At 39.7% G+C, this 22062-nt stretch overlaps 1 protein-coding gene across 1 annotated transcript; it reads left to right on the top strand.

Annotated features, from left to right (window-relative positions):
• The first annotated feature begins 24 nt into the window (after positions 1-24).
• On the top strand, positions 25-11971 carry C1H11orf58 (chromosome 1 C11orf58 homolog). Its single transcript, XM_060767723.2, has 5 exons — positions 25-221; positions 4395-4478; positions 6137-6197; positions 6566-6675; positions 8708-11971. The coding sequence occupies exons 1-5, from the start codon at positions 153-155 to the stop codon at positions 8945-8947; spliced, it is 564 nt and encodes a 187-aa protein (XP_060623706.2). The 5' UTR covers positions 25-152; the 3' UTR covers positions 8948-11971.
• Positions 11972-22062: the final 10091 nt, after the last annotated feature.

Raw genomic sequence — 22062 nt, 5'->3', positions numbered from 1 at the left:
CCAGGAGCCACCGCGGCCCGCCTTGGCTCCTGCGCGCTTGCGCAGTGAGGCGCCTAGGCCGGGGTGGAAGAGCGAAGAGGAACCGCAGCAAGGGAAGGAGCAGCAGAAGGGCCGCGAAGCGTGGGGCCCGCGGACGGGGCCTTCGGAGCGAGATGAGCGCCGCCAAGGAGTCCAAGGCCGAGCGGGGCGAGCGGGGCGTCAAGCGAGGGGCCTCCCCTGAGGTGAGGAAAAGGCCTGCGAGGAGGAGGCGCCTCTAGGCCTCGGGCCTGTACTCCCACCATTCCTAGCAGGCAAACTTGGGCCCTGCAGGTGTTTTGGGCTTCGACTCCCAGCATTCCTCACAGCCTCAGGCCCTTTCCTGTCCCTCCTCAGCCGCTTAAGCATTGAGGAATGCTGGGAGTCGAAGCCCAAAACACCTGCAGGGCCCAAGTTTGCCCAGGCCTCTTCTAGACACTATACACTAACTGTGTGGTAATCTTAAGCCCAGTATTTTCACTATTTGTGTGCATGGAACCAAGTTTGTGGCTGCTTAAAAGCTAAATTGCCACTATCTCAGCCACCTATCTGGACAGTTATGGTTTTTTGGGGCATGTTGGACTGCTGAATGAGGGATATTCAATCTGTATATTTTTAATAATGTTGTGCATGAAACAAAGTTGGTGTGAATTGGACCGCCAGAAGGCAGAAGTGTCACTCGCTTAGCGATCCAAATTTTGGAGCATTTCAGATACCTGGATAAGAGATGTCCAACTTGTATTTGTTCTCCAATATGGCACATCGTTTGTGCCTCTTTGCTGCTTCTTTTAATTTCCTGTAAAACAGTGGTTCCCAAACTGTGGTCCGTGGATTAAAGCACTATGCCGGCAGGACTGAAGACCGACAGGTCGCAGGTTCGAATCCAGGGAGAGGTGGATGAACTCCCTCTATCAGCTTCAGCTCCTCATGCGGGGACATGAGAGAAGCCTCCCACAAGGATGATAAAACATCAAAAATCATCCAGACGTCCCCTGGGCAACGTCCTTGCAGACGGCCAATTCTCTCACAACAGGAGCGGTCGCTCCTGACACGACAAATAAAATAAAATAAATTGGTCCGCAAGAACTAACATATGAAATCCACAAGCATGTGGACAATTTCAACAGAAAGGAGGAAACCATGAAAATGAACAAAATCTGGCTACCAGTATTAAAAAAAACTCTAAAATTACAACAGCAAAACAACAGAGAGGAAACAATCTGGGACATCTAATCACCTCTCAACAAAAGATTGCTCTAGGCACTAACAAGCTACACCAAACAACAGCCAGGCCATCAAATACTAATCAAGGTGGTCAGTTGAAACCTAGCTCCAGCAGACAAGAGTTCTTTGTGACACCCTGGTCATTCCACAGATATATAAACCCTTTTCCTAGTTCCAACAGACTTCACTACCTCTGAGGATGCTTGCCATAGATGCAGGCGAAACATCAGGAGAGAATGCCTCTAGAACATGACCATATAGTCTGAAAAAACATACAACAACCCAACTAAAATATGGTTTGCAGCTTCACCATTAATACACCGTTCCAACTAGAGTGACTGGAATCGCGAAAACCTCTTATAGTGCCAAGGCTTGTTAAATATGGTTTTCTGTGGGTGATTACTGGATGGCATATGTTCTGTATCAGAAACTAGAGCCGATGTGGTCTATCCAATGCAATTTTCTGAATCAGCACCCCAAATAACCAAACCAAATCTAAATTTGACCAAAAATTGATTCGTAACCCTTTTGGTACTAAAGTTGGAGAGTGATCCCTGCTCAAAGTTATCTCTGGTTAAGTGGTCCCTGGTCAAAAATAGGTTGGGAACCACTGAGCTATATGAAAAGAGTGGAAAGCATCCATTTTTGGTCTGGATAGATCCATTTCTGATTTTCACTGAAAAGCCACTTAAAAATATTGTCAGCAACGGAACAAAGAACTACCTCCAGGCATCAAGTCAATGGAATGTTTTTAGGATTAGTCCATGCACACTACCATAATATGTATGTATATATTATGGCATCCAGGCATCAAGTCAACAGAATGTTTTTAGGATTAGTCCATGCACACTACCATAATATGTATGTATATGTATATATATTTTCTAGCTGAAGGGAGCCCAAATATAGGGGATGGATGGGAAATGATCCAGACATGTCACAGGATGTTCAGTGAGCACAGAATACTGACTGTAGGAGGATAGAAGGAAAATCCACATGGTTACATGGAGTAGAACGGCTTGGATCTTGAATAGAAGCATTTTACACTGAAACAATTTGCTGCAGGTCCCAGACCAACTGCCTTTATTCTACACAACAGAATCAGAATTGGGAGAAAAGTTCCTAAATTGTTCACTGTCTTCCGAGATGAGCCCAGTCAAATATTCCAGTTACAGAATGAGTCCAAAGATGGGCCAGTTTATATCTACTGGTTGCTGTCAGAAATTTCAAACATTCAGGAGACCAAGTCCAGTGCTGAACAAGAAAATCTCTCCCCCCCCCCCCCAAATAACCAAATCAAATCTAAAGTTGACCCAGAGTTGCTGACTGAAAGGTCAGCAGTTTGAATCCAGGGAGCAAGGTGAGCTACCCCTGTTAGCCCCAGCTTGTGCCAACCTAGCAGTTCAAAAACATGCAAATGTGAGTACATAAATAAGTACCACTTCAGTGGGACGGTAACAGTGCTCCCTGCAGTCATGCCAGCCACATAACCTTGGAGGCGTCTACGGACAACGCCGGCTCTTTGGCTTAGGAACGGATATTAACACCATCCCCCAGTTTTGGACATGGTGAGACTTAATGTCAAAGGGAAACCTTTACCTTAACCCTTTTGGTACTAATGTTGGAAAGTGGTCCCTGGTCAAAAACAGGTTGAGAACCACTGCTGTAAACTATCCAGGAACCAGCCTCCGTCCAAGGAACGCCATTTTGAGCAGCACTGTCCTGGATGAAACCGAGCAATTCAACCCCCAGAAAAGATGGCTAAATATGTCTCTGGTTTTCTGTGATAAATACAATCTGGTCTCAGGATGCATCGACACTGTAAAGCTAATGTGGTTTGACACCATGTTAACTGCTACGGCATCAAAGGAGTTGTAGTTTCTTTAGCCTTCTCTGCCAGTGTCCATATGTCACCAAACTGACTTCCAGAATTCCATAGCACAGAGCCATGGCAGTTAAAGTGGTGTCAAACTGTATTACATCTACAGTGTTGATTCACCCTAAGACGCTTGTCCCTGCCAGAGTCCCTTCTGCCTGCCTTTCTTCCCCCAGTTTATTTTTCTCCTTAGAATCATTCTTTCTCACTAGTCTGTGAAGCAACGTATGTTCATAAACAGCCCATAGTTGTTTCCTTCACAAACAACAATAAAAGAAGTCTGGATAATCTCTGATAGTGGGGAATGAGTCTGGGCAGTGAGAAAAAGATCTGGGCAGTTGGGGAGGTGAGGGAAAGGGTCTGGGCTGCAAGGGAAAGGGTTTAGGTGGTGAGGGAGGTGGGAGAGAAAGGATCTGTGCCCCAAAAGGACACTGCTGCTGTTTCCAGCAGTTCAAAATGTTAATGTCCCTGCATTTCTCAGGAGAAGCAATGAGGAGGAGGTGGGAAGCAGTATGGTGCCATGGAGCCCTTCACTATCACCCACGGAGTCCCAAGGATTCCGTGGAGCACAGTTTGAGAACCCCTGCTCTACACCGTTCAAACTGCATTATTTGGCAGTGGAGATCCAGCTTTAGTCTTCTCTCTGCTTCTTCCACTCCTCTTCTGAAAACTTTCTTTTGGTTCAAATACAGTGCATAACTGGATGGAATCAGGTTTAGCTTAGGGTGTGAGTGCAGTCACACCAGCTGTAAATTCATATGACAAAGATCAATTAATTGGGCTTATTAGCAGTCATGCTTAGTTTATAGGTAAGTGAATAGGTTTCACTTATTTTGCCGTTTCCAGCTGTTTTAAGACAGATTCCTTAGTGTGTTTAAACATGACAGTATTCCTCTGCTTTTCTAGAAATAAGATTGTCTTCTTTACAGTCTGTATCCTGTTTCTGGAGCTTTAGTTTCTATTTCTAGTCCCAGATAATGTTGACAGGAAGCTTTGTGATTTAATTGATTGAGATGTAATGATGCTTGTAAGCCGTGCATAAATCTGAATATCCTGTTTAGAATCCCAGTTATGCTTCTTAACTAGAATTGGCTGAATTGGGCACGGGAACATGATGTAAACACAACTTATAACACAACTATTGTTATGTCATTGGAGTAAAAATGTAATGCTATGTCACATGTTGAAAAAGCGTAACAATTTCATGTTGAATGTGTGTGCATGTAACTGGTTCATAACTTTCTTCTGATGTAACCAAGGACTGTCTTCTCTCTTGCAGCCTGGATCAACCAGCTGGGAGGCAGCTGACTTAGGTAATGAAGAGAGAAAGCAAAAATTCTTAAGACTTATGGGTGCTGGAAAGGTGAGACTTGGACTTTTATTTAAGCAATTTGTTGATGTAACAAAAGAGACTTTCACTGATTGTGCTTAGTGCAGGTTTCGAATAAGAATACAAAGTTGTGGTATTCTTGCTGTAGCCAGCAATTTATATTTGACACTGGTGGCCAGATGTCACCATATAAGTCTAAGATAAGTATATCTCTGTAACAACAGACTTGTGACATTTTCAAAGATTTTAATGTATTCTGGTATAAGCTTTTGTGGATCAGAATACATAACTAAGTAGACATAAGTTCACAAAAGCTTATGTCATAATGTTATGTTTGGTGGTAAAGATGTTGCAATCAATCTTATTGTCAGGCTGTTACTTTGTTCCTATATGACTTTTCACCATCATGTATAATCACAGAGATTTACGAACGCATCTCTTTATAAACAAGTAATTTTGAACTTTTTCTCTTGCTGTTCTTTATAGCCACATGCACATGATGACCTTTCTGTGTTATGGACTGCTACACCATGTAAATAGTAGGGTCTCCGCTCATCTTGATGTCACTTTAAGGCATGCATATGTATGACAGGAAAAAATAGTTCACCTGTAGCACACTCGTGTCGGTAATACTGCTGTTTAGATGTGTGTTTAAATAAGCACCTTGCCATCTGATGGATGAAATTGATATGGGAAATATACTCTGTCCACTGAGCAGGAACGACCTAACTGATATTAGAGGTAATTTGATCATAAAACAATCCTCTAAATCCTGAACAGAATAAGTTCTAATGCAGCAACTGTTCATTTTTACAACATAAATTTAAATCTAGTTACTAGGTCCAACTAGAGTAAATATATTGGCCAGAATGCCAATAGTGACAACTAATGTAGATCCATGGAATCAGTTATAGAATGGCAGGTCAACAAATAGATAAATCCAATTGATTTGATGGCTCTAGTCTAGTGAGACTTAACATTAGTATTTAGGCCATTGAATCTGCTGTTGAATGGTAAGTGAAAGCTTTATATCAATCCCATTGATACTTTGGGTAAGTTCTTGTTAGAGCTAGCTGTTGGATATAGTTTTAGATAATATGCTTGATATGTAAATTCTAGCTTAAAGCTCTGTACATTTAGGCAAGCAAAGCCTTTTCTTTCTTAGCCCGAATTAGTGTCAGTTATGTCAGAATTAAGAGTTAAGAGTAACTCACCTTCTACAAGGGATTGAGGCAAAGCATATTGAAACGAATGCCACTAAGAATAAATTTTGATTTCATTAATACTTTGTGCAGTTCTCATGTAGCTTACAATGCCATTTCTGAATTTGTGATGTAAGCAATCAAAATGATGAACAGCTAGCTTGTTTTTGTCCCTCCCCCAGAGTGGCTTCATCCTCTGATTCAATATGTTATATGTAGGCATAGGAAAATTGTGTGAAAAACATGCCAAGTAGACAAATCCCAAGGCGACTTCTCTGAAATGTCACAATGTTGCTGTAACTCCCCCTTTAAGTTGTTCACATGCATCATCATTTGTGGTACTTACAAATGATGTCTTGAAGTGGGCTGTAGCCCATGAAAGCTTATGGCCACAATGAATGTGCAAGTTATGGGCCAAAATCTTTCTGTTTTGCTACAACACACTAACACAGCCACTCTGCTGTAATAATAATTTCTGCTTTCTTCTAGAAAGAGCATACTGGGCGCCTTGTTATTGGAGACCACAAATCAACTTCTCATTTTAGAACAGGTCAGTTAACAAGAATAATCTGATAATACATTTTATGTAATTTTTTGGAAAATGTATATAAATTTCAGAGAATCTTACTTTTGTGCCTGATTAGCAACATTCTCAAGGCTACCCATTATACTTCATAAAGCAGATATTTAAAGTTTCTCAAATTATAGTCATCTTTGAATATTAGATAAATGCATTACCTGTATAGAGAGGCATGGGAGACAACTTATGCGAGGCCTTTTAAGCCATTGTGTTATATGTTTGCTAAGCCCTAACAAGAATTACTTCTGACTCCTAAATGGCTTTTGATTCTGCTTTTGGATGAGAATTAGATGTTTGTTAATTTGATAAGGTGGTAATCAATATTTGTGAACATTTAGGGGAAGAAGACAAGAAAATGAATGATGAACTTGAGACTCAGTTTCAGCAAAGCATGGACAGCACCATGTCAGGAAGGAACCGACGGCATTGTGGACTTGGTTTCAGTGAGGTAATGATATTTAAACTGAGAAGAGCCACCTAATAAGGTTCTCAAAGAGTTTGTGCAAATGACAAAATAACAGGACAGTGTTGTAGAATAGGCAATGGCAGGGGTCCTCAAACTAAGGCCTGGGGGCTGGATACGGCCCTCCAGGGTTATTTACCTGGCCCTCACTCAGGGTCAACCTAAGTCTGAAACGACTTGAAAGCACACAACAACAACAACAACAATCCTATCTCATCAGCCAAAAGCAGGTCCACATTTCCCATTGATATACTAATAAGTTTATATTTGTTAAAATTGTTCATTTTAATTATTGTATTGTTTTAAAGTGGGGTTTTTTTGCACTACAAATAAGATATGTGCATAGGAATTCATTCCTGTTTTTTTTTTCCAAATTATTATCCGGCCCTCCAACACTTTGAAGGACTGTGACCTGGCCCTCTGTTTAAAAAGTTTGAGGACCCCTGGGTAATGGTTTAGATAAGCCAGAATGCTTAAAATATGTGTTGCTCTCCATTCTTCATATATCTGCTTCCTTCATTCATAACACTTTTTATAATCATTGTGTTTTTTGGATGGGAGGCCGCCAATGAACACCAGGTGCAGTAGATTATATTTCAGAGGAAGGAATTGGTAGAACCACCTCTGAGGATTTCTTGCCTAGGAAAACCCTATGGAATTTGTGGGTTTGCCCTTATGTTGGTCGACACTGCACACACGTTTTTGCAGGTAGTGGGTTGCTCTAGCTGCAGCCTGGAAAGTGCCTGCTCGGGAATTGTGGCTCCTAGGTGCTCCACGCTACTTGGCTGGACTTTCTCAAGTATTCATTGTCAGTGAGTCAGCTATAATTTAGAGATGTGTGTTACAGAGTTTCATGGCTTGTGCCCTCGATTCATAACTTAGTGAAATAGACAGGACAAGGATGGCCAATCAAAAGCCAAGGGACTAAATCAGCCAACAGAACAATTTTATTTGAACCTACACCATGTTTTACTATTTGGTCAGTATTGTATTTGTAAAAAAAAAAAGTTCAAATATTGCAAAAGTGTTTATCTTTCAAATGTTATCAATTTATTTTTCTTGGGAGCTGATTTCATAGGTACAGATGGCCAGGAGCCCCCGGTGGCGCAGTGGGTTAAAGCCCTGTGCCGGCAGGACTGAAGACCGACAGGTCGCAGGTTCAAATCCGGGGAGAGGCGGATGAGCTCCCTCTATCAGCTCCAGCTCCTCATGCGGGGACATGAGAGAAGCCTCCCACAAGGATGATAAAAACATCAAAATCATCCAGGCGTCCCCTGGGCAACGTCCTTGCAGACGGCCAATTCTCTCACACCAGGAGTTACTCCTGACACGACAATAAAAAAAAATAAAAAAAATAGGTACAGATGAAATGTGTTGTTGATACTAATTGAACTGCCAGATTTGCTATGGAAGATGGTATTGTTACCCATTGCAATGTGCTTAACTTTTAATCTTAACTATACTTTTAAAGTTCAGTTGTGTGTCCCTTTCTCTCACTTTCTCCTTAAAAACAAGGTTGGGGAAGTTTTTATCTTCCAGATGTTTCGAGCTTCTGTTCCTAGAAGTCATAGCCAAGAAGGTCCAAGAGTAAGGAATGGATCATGCAAGTGAAAAGTCAAACTGAGGAAGAAAATGTGTTCCACTTTATTTTACAAAAAGAAGTGCTATAAGAGTCAATGTCAGTGGTTTGATAATTATCAACACATTTTTGGATTCTGAAAAGGGGTAATGTAATAACCCCTAAAGCTTGCCAGAGTACTCATCTGGATGAATTATTGTTCTGTATGATGCTTTGTGGTATTTACTATATAGAATAGTCTTCGTAACTTCGTAATTGTAATATAATTATTTTTGGTGCAAAGTTCCTTAAGACGGTTCTACTTGGCTTTTGTGCACTTACTGCTTCCGTGAATTTTCCTGTGGTGATTGGAGCAAAATTACAATTGTCAGCAGGAGACCTACTTCTAGAAATGGAGCCAAGCTTTTTCTTGATATTTAATCTGCTTCTTTATTTTAGTTGGATGACGATAAAGAAGAACAAGAGGATACGAGAGACTCCCTGGAGCCAGAAAGCTCAGAGGACTCAGAAAGCGACTCTGACTCTGAGCAAGAAGAAGAAGAAACTGCAGAGCTTCCGCCGCCTCCGCCTCCTCCACCACCTCCCGAAAAGCACAGAAATGCAGAAGACGATTCTCAGGCCAAGAAAGATGTGAAAAGCAACTATAAAATGATGTTTGTGAAATCCAGTGGGACATAACTACTAATCAAATTAGCCTTTGAGCAAAGTAAGCCTTATGGTTACAGTGCAAAGTATTGGACTGCTTACAGCACAGACCTTTCTATTATGGTTTTAATAAGGCCCTTTTAGAGAAAGAGTAGCGTTTGCATTCCCAATGCCATGCAACTATTTTTATCAGCATGACTGTATCCATTTGTTTTGTAAAATATAAAAATAAAGTTGGGTGGGAGGTGAACTTAGTTCTCAACCTACTTTGACATTATTCTTCTGTCTTCCTATTCCATGATCGCTATTGAACCTTTTTAAGCTTGTTAAAATGATTTCTTCAAATGATCCTTGATGTCCTTATGTGGTTTATTTTTTAAAACCAGCATCCTGTTCAGATTTTGAATGATGTACTTATTAAAGAGTGAGAATTGGAGCTGCTCTTGTCCTGCTCATGTTCCAAAAGAACAACATTTTAAGATAACTACAATATGTCGCATTACTTTCACTTGTGTTGAGCTTCTGGGATCAAAGCTTTTCCATGTCCATGAGCATTTGAAAAAAGAATTGAGATAGAAAGACTGCTTGGGCAGGAATAATCTTTCTAAGCAAATGTTTGGGAATGACCTTTTATTTGGCTATAGTGAAAACTATTAACTGTCAGGTTTGGGTTAATAAGGTCTAACAGAATGAGATGAATATTTCATTTTGTATCCTTTCCTTCCAAGGAAGAATAGGTACCTGTTCTTTCAATACTGTAGAACCGATGTTGACAGTATGGCATATGTAGATGTTAATGCCCCCTCAGAGATCTGCTAAACACCTCACTGGCTTGTTGTAGGTTTTTTCGGGCTATATGGCCATGTTCTACAGGCATTCTCTCCTGACGTTTCGCCTGCATCTATGGCAAGCATCCTCAGAGGTAGTGAGGTGACCTCAGTGGCTCTTTTCCCTCTCTGGGGTTGTGTGTAATTTGTTATTCCCCACACTGTTGTATTTTCTGGAGGATGCAGCAGCAGCTGTGCCATTGAATCGAGAGGATGGCAGAGTTGGTGCAAGAAGCAGAATGCGTTGCTATTAATTTTCTGTTGTGGGGCAGAGGCAAACTTCCCAGGTGCAAAAAGGCTTCTGTGGTGCATTGGCTTGACTGGAGAGCACTGAAAGCTGTGGTAGGCCTCACTACTGCAGGCTCCATTTTTCTTCTTCCTTGCTATTTGTTGTCTCCTCTTTGTCCCCTGTCCTGATTTCCAAGCAGGATTGCAGTTAGGGACCTGTAATAGAGAAGACTGAGATAAGGCACACTTTAAAGGCATGTGATTTCTGGAGAATATGGAGTTTTGCTGTAGGAGGGGGGAACTTCATGAACCAGACTAACTCTGCTGTGAGACAGAAGAAGAGGGAGGGCTTGCCGTGGGTAAGAAGAGTGCATATCTTCTGTTCTGGGTCTGCAGTTGCTTGTCTTGCTACTTTGTCTACACACACACACAGTCAATAGCTGAAGCTTTATGAGAGTAAGGAAATGAGTAGCAGGAGAGGAAATGGGCTATTGCATGTTCGGGCCAATCCATCAACTGAATTTTATCCAACCTATGAGAAACTTGAGGGAAAGAAAGAGGGAGGGGGAGTTGTGACTTGATTTTGAGTGATACAAGTGAGTGGTCCAGATGTACCATTGATAGTTGGGGAAAGGGCTTTGGTGCTTCCAATAGCCACCTTATAATGATCATAAGATAATCTGGATGTGTTTATTAGCTGTCAAATATTGGGAAGAGGAACAAAACTGTTGTAGCTGTAGCCTTGCCTTGTGATAGCAGCCGAAGAGACAAATTTGCCTTTGAATTTATTACTGGCAGACCTTCTCAAATGATGCTGTCTCGCTTATTCATTTCTGTTTCACCAGAGAGAGAAATGGTGTATTTAGGAATCGATAATAAACCAAAGTTTGATGGGACTTAGCCTATGAATATAAGTAGGATTGTCACTGTACTAATTCTGAACTTCCAGATCACTTTGGTATGTTAACGTCAGGGTGGAGACTGCAAAACAGTTCAAACTTGAGCCTAAACATACTTAGTTTCCTGTTCTTCCAAGCATTGTTTGTCTTGCCTGTCCAGACTTGTATAGATAATGCAGTTTGAACACTGAAATTATAGGACCAGCCAGTCTTGGCACTCAGTGCCCCAAACTCAAGAGTAAAACTGGTTGCACACTGCAAAATCACTCCAGTGAAAATATTTGTATCTGGAATAGAAAGGCAATAAAACTGCTTATGCACCTTAAGGTTAGTACTACTTATCCACTTGATCTATTTAACAACCTATCAGTGCATTAGCTGAATGAAGAACAGATACTTGATTCTGGACCCATTTAATAATTACTGATTGTGACCTTTAAATACATACACAGCATGAAATGAGATGCCTTGAAGGACTGTCTGCACTGGAATGAACTTTTTTCAGCACTAATTCTGCCTCAGGGGCTCCATTAGGAGAGTTCAGTTGGTGGGCAAAAGACAACTATATTTATGGAATATATACATTTTAAGCAATTTTTTAAAAAATACTTGCTTTGGGATAATGTTTTTGTTTCACGTTTTCTCTTGTAGAATGCTAGCTATCTAGAATATGTAGATTTAAAAAAACAATGTTGCTGACTACTTTCTTTACTTTCAACTGGTATGTTTGAAAATATGCTGCTTTGAAATCATGCTGTTGTGTTTTTTAAGTGTTAAATCATTTTAATGAAATTATCCACTTCGTGAAAATGATACATAAATAAATGTATGAACGAGGCCTCTGATAATAACAATAGGAAAATTGGAGACAACAAGGGAATATTCCTAACTAGACAAAAGTGGACATTACAAAAGTCATGAGGAAAAGAGAACGGAAATATTTTGATATCAATTCATGTAAAATGGTGGATGGAGGTAAACAGAAAACCATCACAACTCAAAGCAAATAAACATGGTCAATTATATTACAAAAGCAGCTCTAACAAGTTCAAAACAGTTACTCTGTTTTGATTATAGGTGATAATAAATATTGCTGAATTTTACTTCCACTGTTTTTTTTTAATTTATTTACTAATGAAAAGTGTTTTATTATGACATATTCTCAATTCACCCATTAAATTTTGCTGCAGAATATTCACCTTCTTAATATCTTAGCCTATGGCTGTATGAGACTAGGGCAGGTATGGGCAAACCCAGTCCCGGGGGGCGGATGCGGCCCCTTGGGCTCTTTAGTCAGGCCCTCCTCTCCTTCCTTCTCCCTTTCCTTCCTCCTTCCCTCCCTCTCTCGCTTCCTTATCTCCCTCTTTTGCCCTACCTCCTTCCCTTCCACCCTTTTGTTCTTCTTTCCTTCCCTCTTTCCTCCCTCCTTCCTTCTTCCCTCCCTCCCTTCCCCTCCTTCCCTCTATCCTTCCCTCCCTTCCTTCTCATTATAATTCCGCCTTTCCTCCTGGGGGATATTTAGCAGGGAGAAGAGAAGGTAGAGAGGGAACATGAGAACCATGTTTCAAGATTTTAAAGGGCGTTCCATTGAGGAGGAGGGGGGAAACCGACTTTCTGTTGGTCTAGAAACCAGGGCCCAAGGGAGCAATGTTTTCAAATAGCAGGGAAAGATACTGGTGGTTTGATCGATGGTTGCTTTATACTATGTTATGCTGTGGTTGTTTATATTGTTTTATGAATTTTAGTGTGTTATATTTTAACTATGTTGAATGGGCATGTCCCCATGTAAGCCACCCCGAGTCCCTCCAGGGAGATGGAGGTGGGATACAAAAATGTTATTGTTGTTGGTGGTGTTGTTACTATTATTCAGCTGAAAATATTAGGAAGAACTTCCTGAGAGTAAATCTGTTGGAGAGTGGCATAGACTGCCTGGGAGTGTGATGAAGTCTCCTTCTTTGGAGGCTTTTCCTCAGAGGTTGTCTATTGGGAGTGCTTTGATTGTGCCTTCTTGCATGGCAGGGGGTTGGACGGGATGGCCCTTGGGGGTCTCTTCCAGTTCTAGGATTCTATATCAGCAGTAGGCAATACAGGGTCTAATGCAGTGGTTCTCAACCTGTGGGTCCCGATGTGTTTTGACCTACAACTCCCAGAAATCCCAGCCAGTTTACCAGCTGTTAGGATTTCTGGGAACTGAAGGCCAAAAAATCTGGGGACCCACACGTTGAGAACCACTGGTCCAATGGATACACTTTTTCTCTGCTGTCTAACATCTCATCCTGACCAAGGCCAACCCTTTTGGGATCCAAATGTTTCCTGTCTTTTCTTCATTTTCTGCCTCCAAAAGAGAAAAGGAAGGGGAGGAAAGGGCAGCAAGGGGTCTTGGGAAGAAACCCCTCTCTCCCGGCCCATACACCCCGCTCTGGCCCTCCATGCGGCCCCCAAGTTAGAAAGCTTGCCCATGCCTGGACTAGGGTAACTAGATGTTCCTTAGACGAAGTGAACAGAGACTATTCGCTTTATACCACTTTCCCATTTTCAATATCCTTTCCCTTTGTATTTATCGTATACTAATCCTTTTGACTTGAGTATAACATTCTAGATTAAATACTTCTTTGAGTTAAACTGTCTGCTGTATTAAACAAAAATGGCCTGATCTAAATTGAGACTGTTGTGTGGAGAAATTGAGAGCTCAGATTCCTTCTTGCCAGCCGCTATTATCTCCAAGAATTTGCTCTTTTCTCAACCTGCAGAACTAATACAATAAAAATAAGCAGTCATAGGTATTCTCTCTTTAGTTTCTATGTTTGTCAACAAATGAATTTATTGGGAAAATCATGCGCTCTCCCTGCTTGTTTATGATGCGTCTGATAAGAAATAAGGGTGCATTTATACTGTAGAATTAATGCAGTTTTACACCCCTTATCTCAGTGGTTCTCAACCTGTGGGTCCCCAGATGTTTTGGCCTTCAACTCCCAGAAATCCTAACAGCTGGTAAATTGGATGGGATTTCTGGGAGTTGTAGGCCAAAATACCTGGGGAACAAACAGGTTGCGAGCCACTGCCTTTCCTGCTATGATTCAATGGAATTATAGGAGCTGTCGCCTTACAAGATCTTTAGCCTTCCAAAGAGCTCTGGTGCCTCACCATACTAGTTAAAGAAAGATCAAACTGTTCTAATTCCACAGTGTAGAATGATGCAACCTAATTCACCCTGTGGCTTAATTTTCAGAATGAGTATATTATCTGTGTGACTAGAACACTAGTGTGTGCTGCTTTACTAATTTCATTTCCATAAAGGATCTCAAAAGTTAGGCTAAGAAGTGAACTTCTGTCTGTACTATCCCATTCCAGACCAGCACTTATATTATTTGATGCTCCCTATACAAAATTCATTGTCATAGAAAACCAGTTACCTGGAAGAAGTATAATGTTCAGCATCCTCTGTGTCATACTAGGCATCTGTAATAAAATTCAGCCATTTCTAATTTGGGTTTTCTTTTTTTCCGGGTTGGGGGGGGGGGCAGGGAGGGGAGGAAGGAGCATTCAGGCCAGGCATTCCCCAGCTCACTCATCCTATGAAGTGGCTCAGGCCACACTTAAGATTTTAGCTACATTTCTCGGTAACCTCAACTGCAAGATACATGTCAATCAAAGGGGAAAGAAAGTGGCTTCCAATTGTCAAGGGAAAACCCGTTCTCCCAGAGTTCGCTATGTAAAAAGGAGTCCCTTGGGTCAAAAAGGAAGGATCTTACAAGGTGCTCTCACTTCATACAACATTTCCTAAGAAAGGATTCTCAAAAGTTTCTTTCAGAAAGCACAATTTTAGGCCAGCATCAAAGCTACAGGTCCTTCTAAGGCTATGGTTGGGGAATTCACATCAAAGATTGTATGCACATGTTAGTTCTTATGTCAAGGCGGACTGCTCCTGGAAATCTCTTGTGGGTTTACTATAGTCCCCAGAAGAGATTAAATTATGCACTGAAGCCGCCTCTCTAAAATGTAGTAGACAAAGAGAATCAATGCCACGGCTTGGTTTCATAATCAAAGCCTGGCATCATTCTTTGCTTTGAGTTCAGAGGAAGAGTCGGGAGAAAGGGAAGAAGTGTTCAGGAAACATGGAAGGGCCAGCAGGTGCATTTGGGTTTGAGAAAAAGGAGCTCCTTTTATCTGGCTTCCCCCTGAATCTTGGAGTCTTTGAGTATGCCATCAGGGAAGTATGTGGCTCAGTTCATTACTGTTTGTACTGTTGTGGCCCATGTTGCAGATGTATTTGGGAGAAGGCAGATGGCCAGACAGCTGGAACAAAACTAATCTGCAACTTCTTTGTATGGCCCAAAACCAACATATTTCAATTTCCCTTATTTTCATAGCACACCCCTACCAAGAAATATACCTTTATTAGGTTTACATTATTGTAATAAACTTAGTATTTGGTCAAAGTAATTATTCTATGTTTGTTTCCAGTGACACAAATTACAAGATAATATCATTTGTTTCTCCTTTTCTTTCTGTAGCCATTTTCTGGAATATTTTGAAGGTCTCCTTGTGACTATATCTCATGTTTCAGGATACAAATCACCACATACACTTGATGGTGTGTATAAATTAATGATAATAATAATAACAATATCAAATAACACAGTGGACTTGAGCTCCTAGAAATCCCAAGCAGAGTATCAGCTGTTAGGAACTCTAAGAGCTGAAGTCCAAAACCTCTGGAGGAGCAATTTAAGAAACTCTGAAATAAAAGATGAAATCATAGAATCATAGAAGCAGGGATCCAATTGCCACATGAGAGATGAACAATGAGATGAACCCATTGCATTAATTGGATTTAAGTTTGTGTTGACGTACTATTTGGCAGTCAACTCTATGGGTTAGCTGGTTTAAATTAGCAATTGAATTTAGAGTAAATATATTTCACATCACAAAAAACTGCAAAAAAACAAACAAACCAAAACTAACTAATAAGATGCATGATGTTCCTATCATGCTTCCAGCTTCCTCCACCTCGATCCCTCACCCCTTCCCATTTCCAGTCAGTATACAGTACCAAGCTGGGTTTTTTTTGTTTTGTTTTGTTTTTGGATAATTTTGGCCACTGTTCCTCTGCTTCCAATGTTCCTGTACTTTGGGAAAAGTTTCTTCAAACGCAGATGTTACAAATGCTACTGTTTTGGCTTACACAAAGAGCAGCAAATCAAAATGGGTCTGGTATTAATACAGACAAGTTTTAAGAATTGTAAGGTTTGAAGTCCTGCCCTTCCAGATACCATCCACTCCACTCAACAATAACAGTTCAGCAATTTAAGGGTTTAGGGGTTCCCCTTTTGAAGGTTCTCCCCTTTTCCAACTAAATAAGGGAATTACTTCTGTAACTACCACAATTCTCTCTTTATTTATTAATCAATTTTATATACCGCCATTCCCCGAAGGCTTGGAGCAGTTTACAATATACATATGTGATACATTACATTTAAAATCAAAGAAAAATTTCCATCAATAAGATTCAAATACCAGCCTAAATAAATAAGTTTTACAAGCTCTACGAAAAGATAGTCAGTTTCGGAGAGTTCATGTTTCCGCTGGCAAGGCATTCCACTGGTTGGTGGCACTGGTTTGGCTACATTGCTACCAAGACTTGCAATCTTAACATGAGATAGAAAATTCAATACAAAAGCCATTATAATACAATTCCTTCCCACAGGAAATGTGGCTTTATGGAAAGTCTAGCTGAAGAAGGACCTGGGATCCTAACTCTTTGGTAGTGCAAACATTCTTCATGTCGCACATCGTTGGCTGCCAAACACCGCTCTATATGAATGCAAAAGAGCAAGCGGATCTGATCTTCAAGCTATGTTGTTATGTGTCAGGCTTTCAAGTTATGTATTCCCCTCTTAATTTTAGATCAATGGATAGATTCTTCAGTTACTTAATTATTCTCTTTGACTCTAGATAGATTGTCTAAGGGTTTGGGACTGCATTTTTGCTGTTTTGAATGTAGTGGTTTCAGCATTGGATTATAACTCAATTCCCTTCTTAGCCATGGAAACTGACTGGGTGACCTTGAGCAAATCACATTCTCTCAGCCTCAGAGGAAAGCAAAGGCAACCTCCCTCTGGGCAAATCTTAATAGAAACCCATACAGGTCCACCCAAGGGTTGCTGTAAGTTAGAAATGATTTGAAGGCACACAACAACATAATGTATACTTTGTTATCTAAATAAAAATGGCAATTTAAAAAGTAATCTCTTTTGTGTGTTCACACCCATGCACACACACAAACTGATAGATACATTATAGAGAGGGAGAGGTATTTACACCAGAACAGTCTCTACCTTACTATGGGGGGGGGTTGATGCTGTTGTAGGAAAGCTATATGCGTTTAATATTTGTAAGGTGCCCTTTGAAGATAGTGGTTTCAATGGACCGGGGAAAAGGTGGGGTGCTGGTAATAAAAATAATAAAAAGCCTATAATAAAAAATAAAAGCAAAAACAAGAAGCACTATATTTTAGAATCAAGTATCTTATGGATAGAGTGAACAGGTAAGTAATACTGCACAGGAAGCATACAAATTTACACTCATAACATGGTCAATAAAGGTAATTTCAACATTGCTTTAGGTTTCTGGCCAAGTTAGAAATTTCGTACCCTCCAAAGTTTCTGTTAAAAAACCTTTGGTTTTTAATCTTGTCTTTGACACATAAGGAAAATAATAATTATCAATTTCTTGCATTTTCGATTGGATGCAAGCAATGAAATTTGATTATGCTGTAGTTTATTAATAAAGCTTGGAGAACATTAAAAAGACAAACTAACTAGACTATTATAATTTCATATCGTGGCAGACTTGGTTTTAAATGCACTCATGTATGCACTCCGTGCTATATGACCAATTGTGATCTCTAGCACAATTTAGATATCCATATTTCTTTGCATACTGCAAATATTTTAGTACAATGGAGCTGCTTCTCAAGAATGGTGCTTAAAATGTTTCTGTAAAATTAACTTGCAGTTCGGTTCTACACATGGGAGTCAGGAATTGAAGATTTGCAAAAGCCATTTTTCTTTCCGACACTAGTCTACAGGTCAAAATAATTTAACCAGAAAGTAAATATAGATTTATTTGCAACAATAGTTTTTATGCCATTTTTTAAAATTAAAAATGTTTTTACAGTCCTGAAAATAAAGCAATCACTAGTCACATCTTTTTTCACTTCAGAAAGAATTTGAGCCACTGTTGAATTCCACTTTGGGGAGAAAGATGGGATAGGAATAAATGCATCAATAAATACATTTCTCCATACACCATCTTTTGTTCCCTTTGTCCCTGAGACAATGAAATGTGAAATCAAAGAGCCGTAATTCCCAAAAGAAGGTATGGAGAGAAGAAATAAAGTGTTCAGCTGCTGAGGATGGCCTTATTCTCCTAATTAGCCCAATGTGTTTTGGCCTAGTAATATTTAATAACCTTCCTCAGGAGCTGTTAAAAAATGGACAACACATAAACAAAAAAAATGGCAAGAGACAAGTAACAACATGCAACATCTTTGGGTACATATATATTGGATCATGATGCATCTAAATGGAATTCTAAAAATGCTTGTTAAACAAAATAAACGTACATAAGTACAAAATACTGCTTACAGTGCAACTTTAAAACCGCCTGCAGGGATTCCAAAAAGCGTGTTTCCAAATCTTATGCCTGGCAACTGATAGGTTGAGAAGAGGAGGCAGAGCATTATTCTGCTCTGTATTTTCAAGGAGTACCAAGGGCATCCTTATCATAACAATTCTACAACAGAGTAGAAAGTAAGGGATATGTGAAAACTCAGGTTTAAAAGTTGATCGATGTACTTTTAACTTCACATTTAGACCATGGGGACTAATGTGTTAAGGCTCTAAATAACATTTTTTTGAACACCAATCCCAGAATCCTTTACCTAAGATTCAAAAGAGCTTCATCTTCTTCTATGTCGTTCCATTGATTCAGGCTGCAATTCTTGGTTGGAATCTCTTTTCAAACATGATTATCATATTAAAAATCCTATTGTACTGAATTTTACTCTAAAAGGCAGGCTCATTTTGTCATAAAATATCAGAGCATTATGGCAACCATGGATCTCAGAAAATTTTGCACAACTATACCGGACCAGGCTTGAGAATAAAAACATTAGAAAACAGAACTGATGGACATCCACATCATTTTTGAGCACCTTGACTGAAATGGCTTTATTCAAAAAATACCTCAGATAACATGATAACTTTTAATGGCAAATCAAAGGGATGGCCATTGCCTAGAAGTATATGGAAGGTTTCTAGAGATAAAATATTTTGCTCTATCAGCCTTTTAAAAAAAGAAAACAGGGAGCCAGTACAGATTTATTGACGACGTGTTCCTTATCCAGGTGGAAAAATTGGTAGTTTTGAAGGAATTTTTCATGTGGGTCAATTTTATAAATAACATTCAATTTTTAAAGATGTGGCGGCATGCATCTGAGGATGTAGACTTGGGGACCATCTACATGATCACCTAAATCTGGGGCCAGTCCAGAACATTGGTGCTTCAAACCAGGTGCAGATTTCCAACCGCCCAGTTGGCTGGACCCAATTTGGCCCCTTCCTTAACTTTTCTGTTATTATGGTACGCTTCTGCTGGAAGTCATGATAGTCACTCTAGAAGTCCTCAAAACTGCCTGGAGAAGTGGCACAGCATTTGCTATTATCCATGGTTTTCATTATCTGGGTTACATCCATGTAACATATCCTCTGCCCCCATTTAGGATAGAGATCGACAGCCTTAAACAGGAACAGAAGATGAAGTATCCCTTTGACTGATCATTTTCTGAAACATGATCATTCTTTCAATGATCTATGCTTGTGGGTGCTTGAGAAACTTTCCCCTCAGCATCAGAGGGCTTTGCTTGAAAAACATGGATATTGAAACCTGATACTTTAGTCCCCCATAGTCTAAATATGGATTGTACATCTATATTCTTTAATATTCGAATTTTCATATCTTCCCTAACTTTCCATTGTGCTGTAGAACTTCTGGGATAAGGATGTTTTTAGTGCAACTTGAAAAAAAATGGAACAGTATAATGATTTGTCTCCTCTTCTCAATCATTGCCAGGCATAATCTTTGGAAACGCTCTTCTTGTATCCCTGAAGACAATTATAAAGTTGTGCTGTGAGTAGCTTATATCTGTACGTTTATTTTAACAGACTTTTAAAAAAAATCGAGACTTTTTGCATGCATTTTGATGCAAAACAGATGTACCTAAGATTGATATTATGAATTGTACTTTGTCTCTTTATTTATGTAGTATCTCTTTCTTTTAACAGCACCATTATATATTACTAGGCTGAAAGTTGTTGGCTAATTAGAAGAATAGTTTTTTTTTCCCAACGCCCTTACACTTGCCTCTTCTCTACATCTCCACTACAATGTAAGCCTATTAACCAAAACTTCTCTTAAAATTAGAACACCATACTTGTTTTTTTCACATAACTTTATCTGTAGGTAAATTATATGTGTGTATGTGTGCATGCATGTACAAACATACATATGTTTATGCATGTGCATATTTACATCTCCGCTTTGTTTTATGCCTTTTATAAATTCATGGAGATGGGCATGGTTTTACATGGGTTAGGAAAGAAAGTTTTCTACTGCTATTATGGAAATCTCCTATTAAACCTATTTTTTTAAAAAAAAAACATGGGGTGAAGATGCTAGAAATGAGATAGTTACAGATGGTCTCATCACATAATGAATTGATCGTGTTATATCTGTCAGTTACTTTCCTAAACAGAAAGATTTCAAATGCCCCATGCTAATGCTGCACCCAGTAGTACAAAGCTCTCTCTCAAAGCATTATTTGACATTTTTATTTATTCCATGGGTCAAAAGGTTTTTGCCACATCCTCATACCATAATACTCTTGCAACACCTCCATTCCTCCCTTTCTTTCTCTCAGACTTACCTGTAGTTTAAAACATTCAAAGTGTAGCTTTGGCACAGAATACCTCAACAGCCTGTATTAAAAATGCCCTTTAAAAATTCCAAACCTTTGAACTAAAAGAAATATCTCAAGAAGTTTCCATGGAAAGTTCATCTCAGTTGGTTCAATTCAGCTACACATATTAGATGCACCTTTTCAAATAATAGAAAAAAGTGTAAAGAGGTCAGACCCAATCAATACACTTGTTCAAACAGAATTCCAGTCACTGTGATGTATGTACATTTTGTGCTCTCCCTTTGTACTCTGCACTATGAAGAAAGGTTCCTTTTGGTAGTCGGCAATAAAAGTCTTACCCTTTTGAATGCAGCTCGCCAACCAATAGCAATGTTTACAAGGCGAAAGCATACAAGCATCCGACGCCTTCTCTGTACTACTTCTAACTATGTAATTCATACACACTACATTAGTAGATGCTTTAAAATACAGAAAAACAAACAAAAATCAAGAAGACCTGGGCCTCAAAAGCATGCTTTTCCCAATCTCAGAAGTGTATATCTTAGTGCTGCTTGTTTTCTCTCTCTCTCTCTCAAGTGTAATGAAATAAATTGCTATGGAACGATATACAAAGTTCCCCCACAACCCCAAATATATTTCGACAAAGCCACTGAAAGTAAAACAAAAAAAAGCTTTGCAAATTAAGCACACTTTTTCTGGATAGGTATATGTCTGAGACTGAGGGGAGAACACATTTGCCAGAGATGACAATGATTAGCCACATATTATTACATTGTTGGCAGTTGGGTTAAGATCATGAAGAGTTTAGATTAGTTAGAAGAATATGTTATATTGCTGCTAATAACTGTGAACCTATAGTCATTGCGAATATGGGTCTGAACACAGGCCATGTGGCAAGCAAGGTATTTTCACAGAAGGACCTGGATATTCCACAATGTAAGTAACATTTTAAGCAGGAGAGGAAGCTGCAAATAAGGAAATCTGGGGTGAGGGGGGCAGTGAACATAGCAGACCTTTTCTGTATAAACCACTCTTCTGCCATCCTGAAGAAATAGCTTTCTATCTCTTGGAAAAGGGGAGGAGGCTTCTGATGTAAGGAAAAGTACAATGTTTGGGCTGTCCTTTGCAATTCTGTGGATCTTCATCTGAATAATTGGGCAACATCAAGATATTTACATTAAGAAAATGGTTATGAGAAGAGCTGGTTTTCAT

Source organism: Anolis sagrei, chromosome 1 (genome assembly GCF_037176765.1).
Source record: "Anolis sagrei isolate rAnoSag1 chromosome 1, rAnoSag1.mat, whole genome shotgun sequence".
Taxonomy (NCBI): Eukaryota; Metazoa; Chordata; class Lepidosauria; order Squamata; family Dactyloidae; genus Anolis; species Anolis sagrei.
The sequence above is the reverse complement of the archived record's forward strand: the minus strand, read 5'-3'. Positions and strand labels throughout refer to the sequence as shown.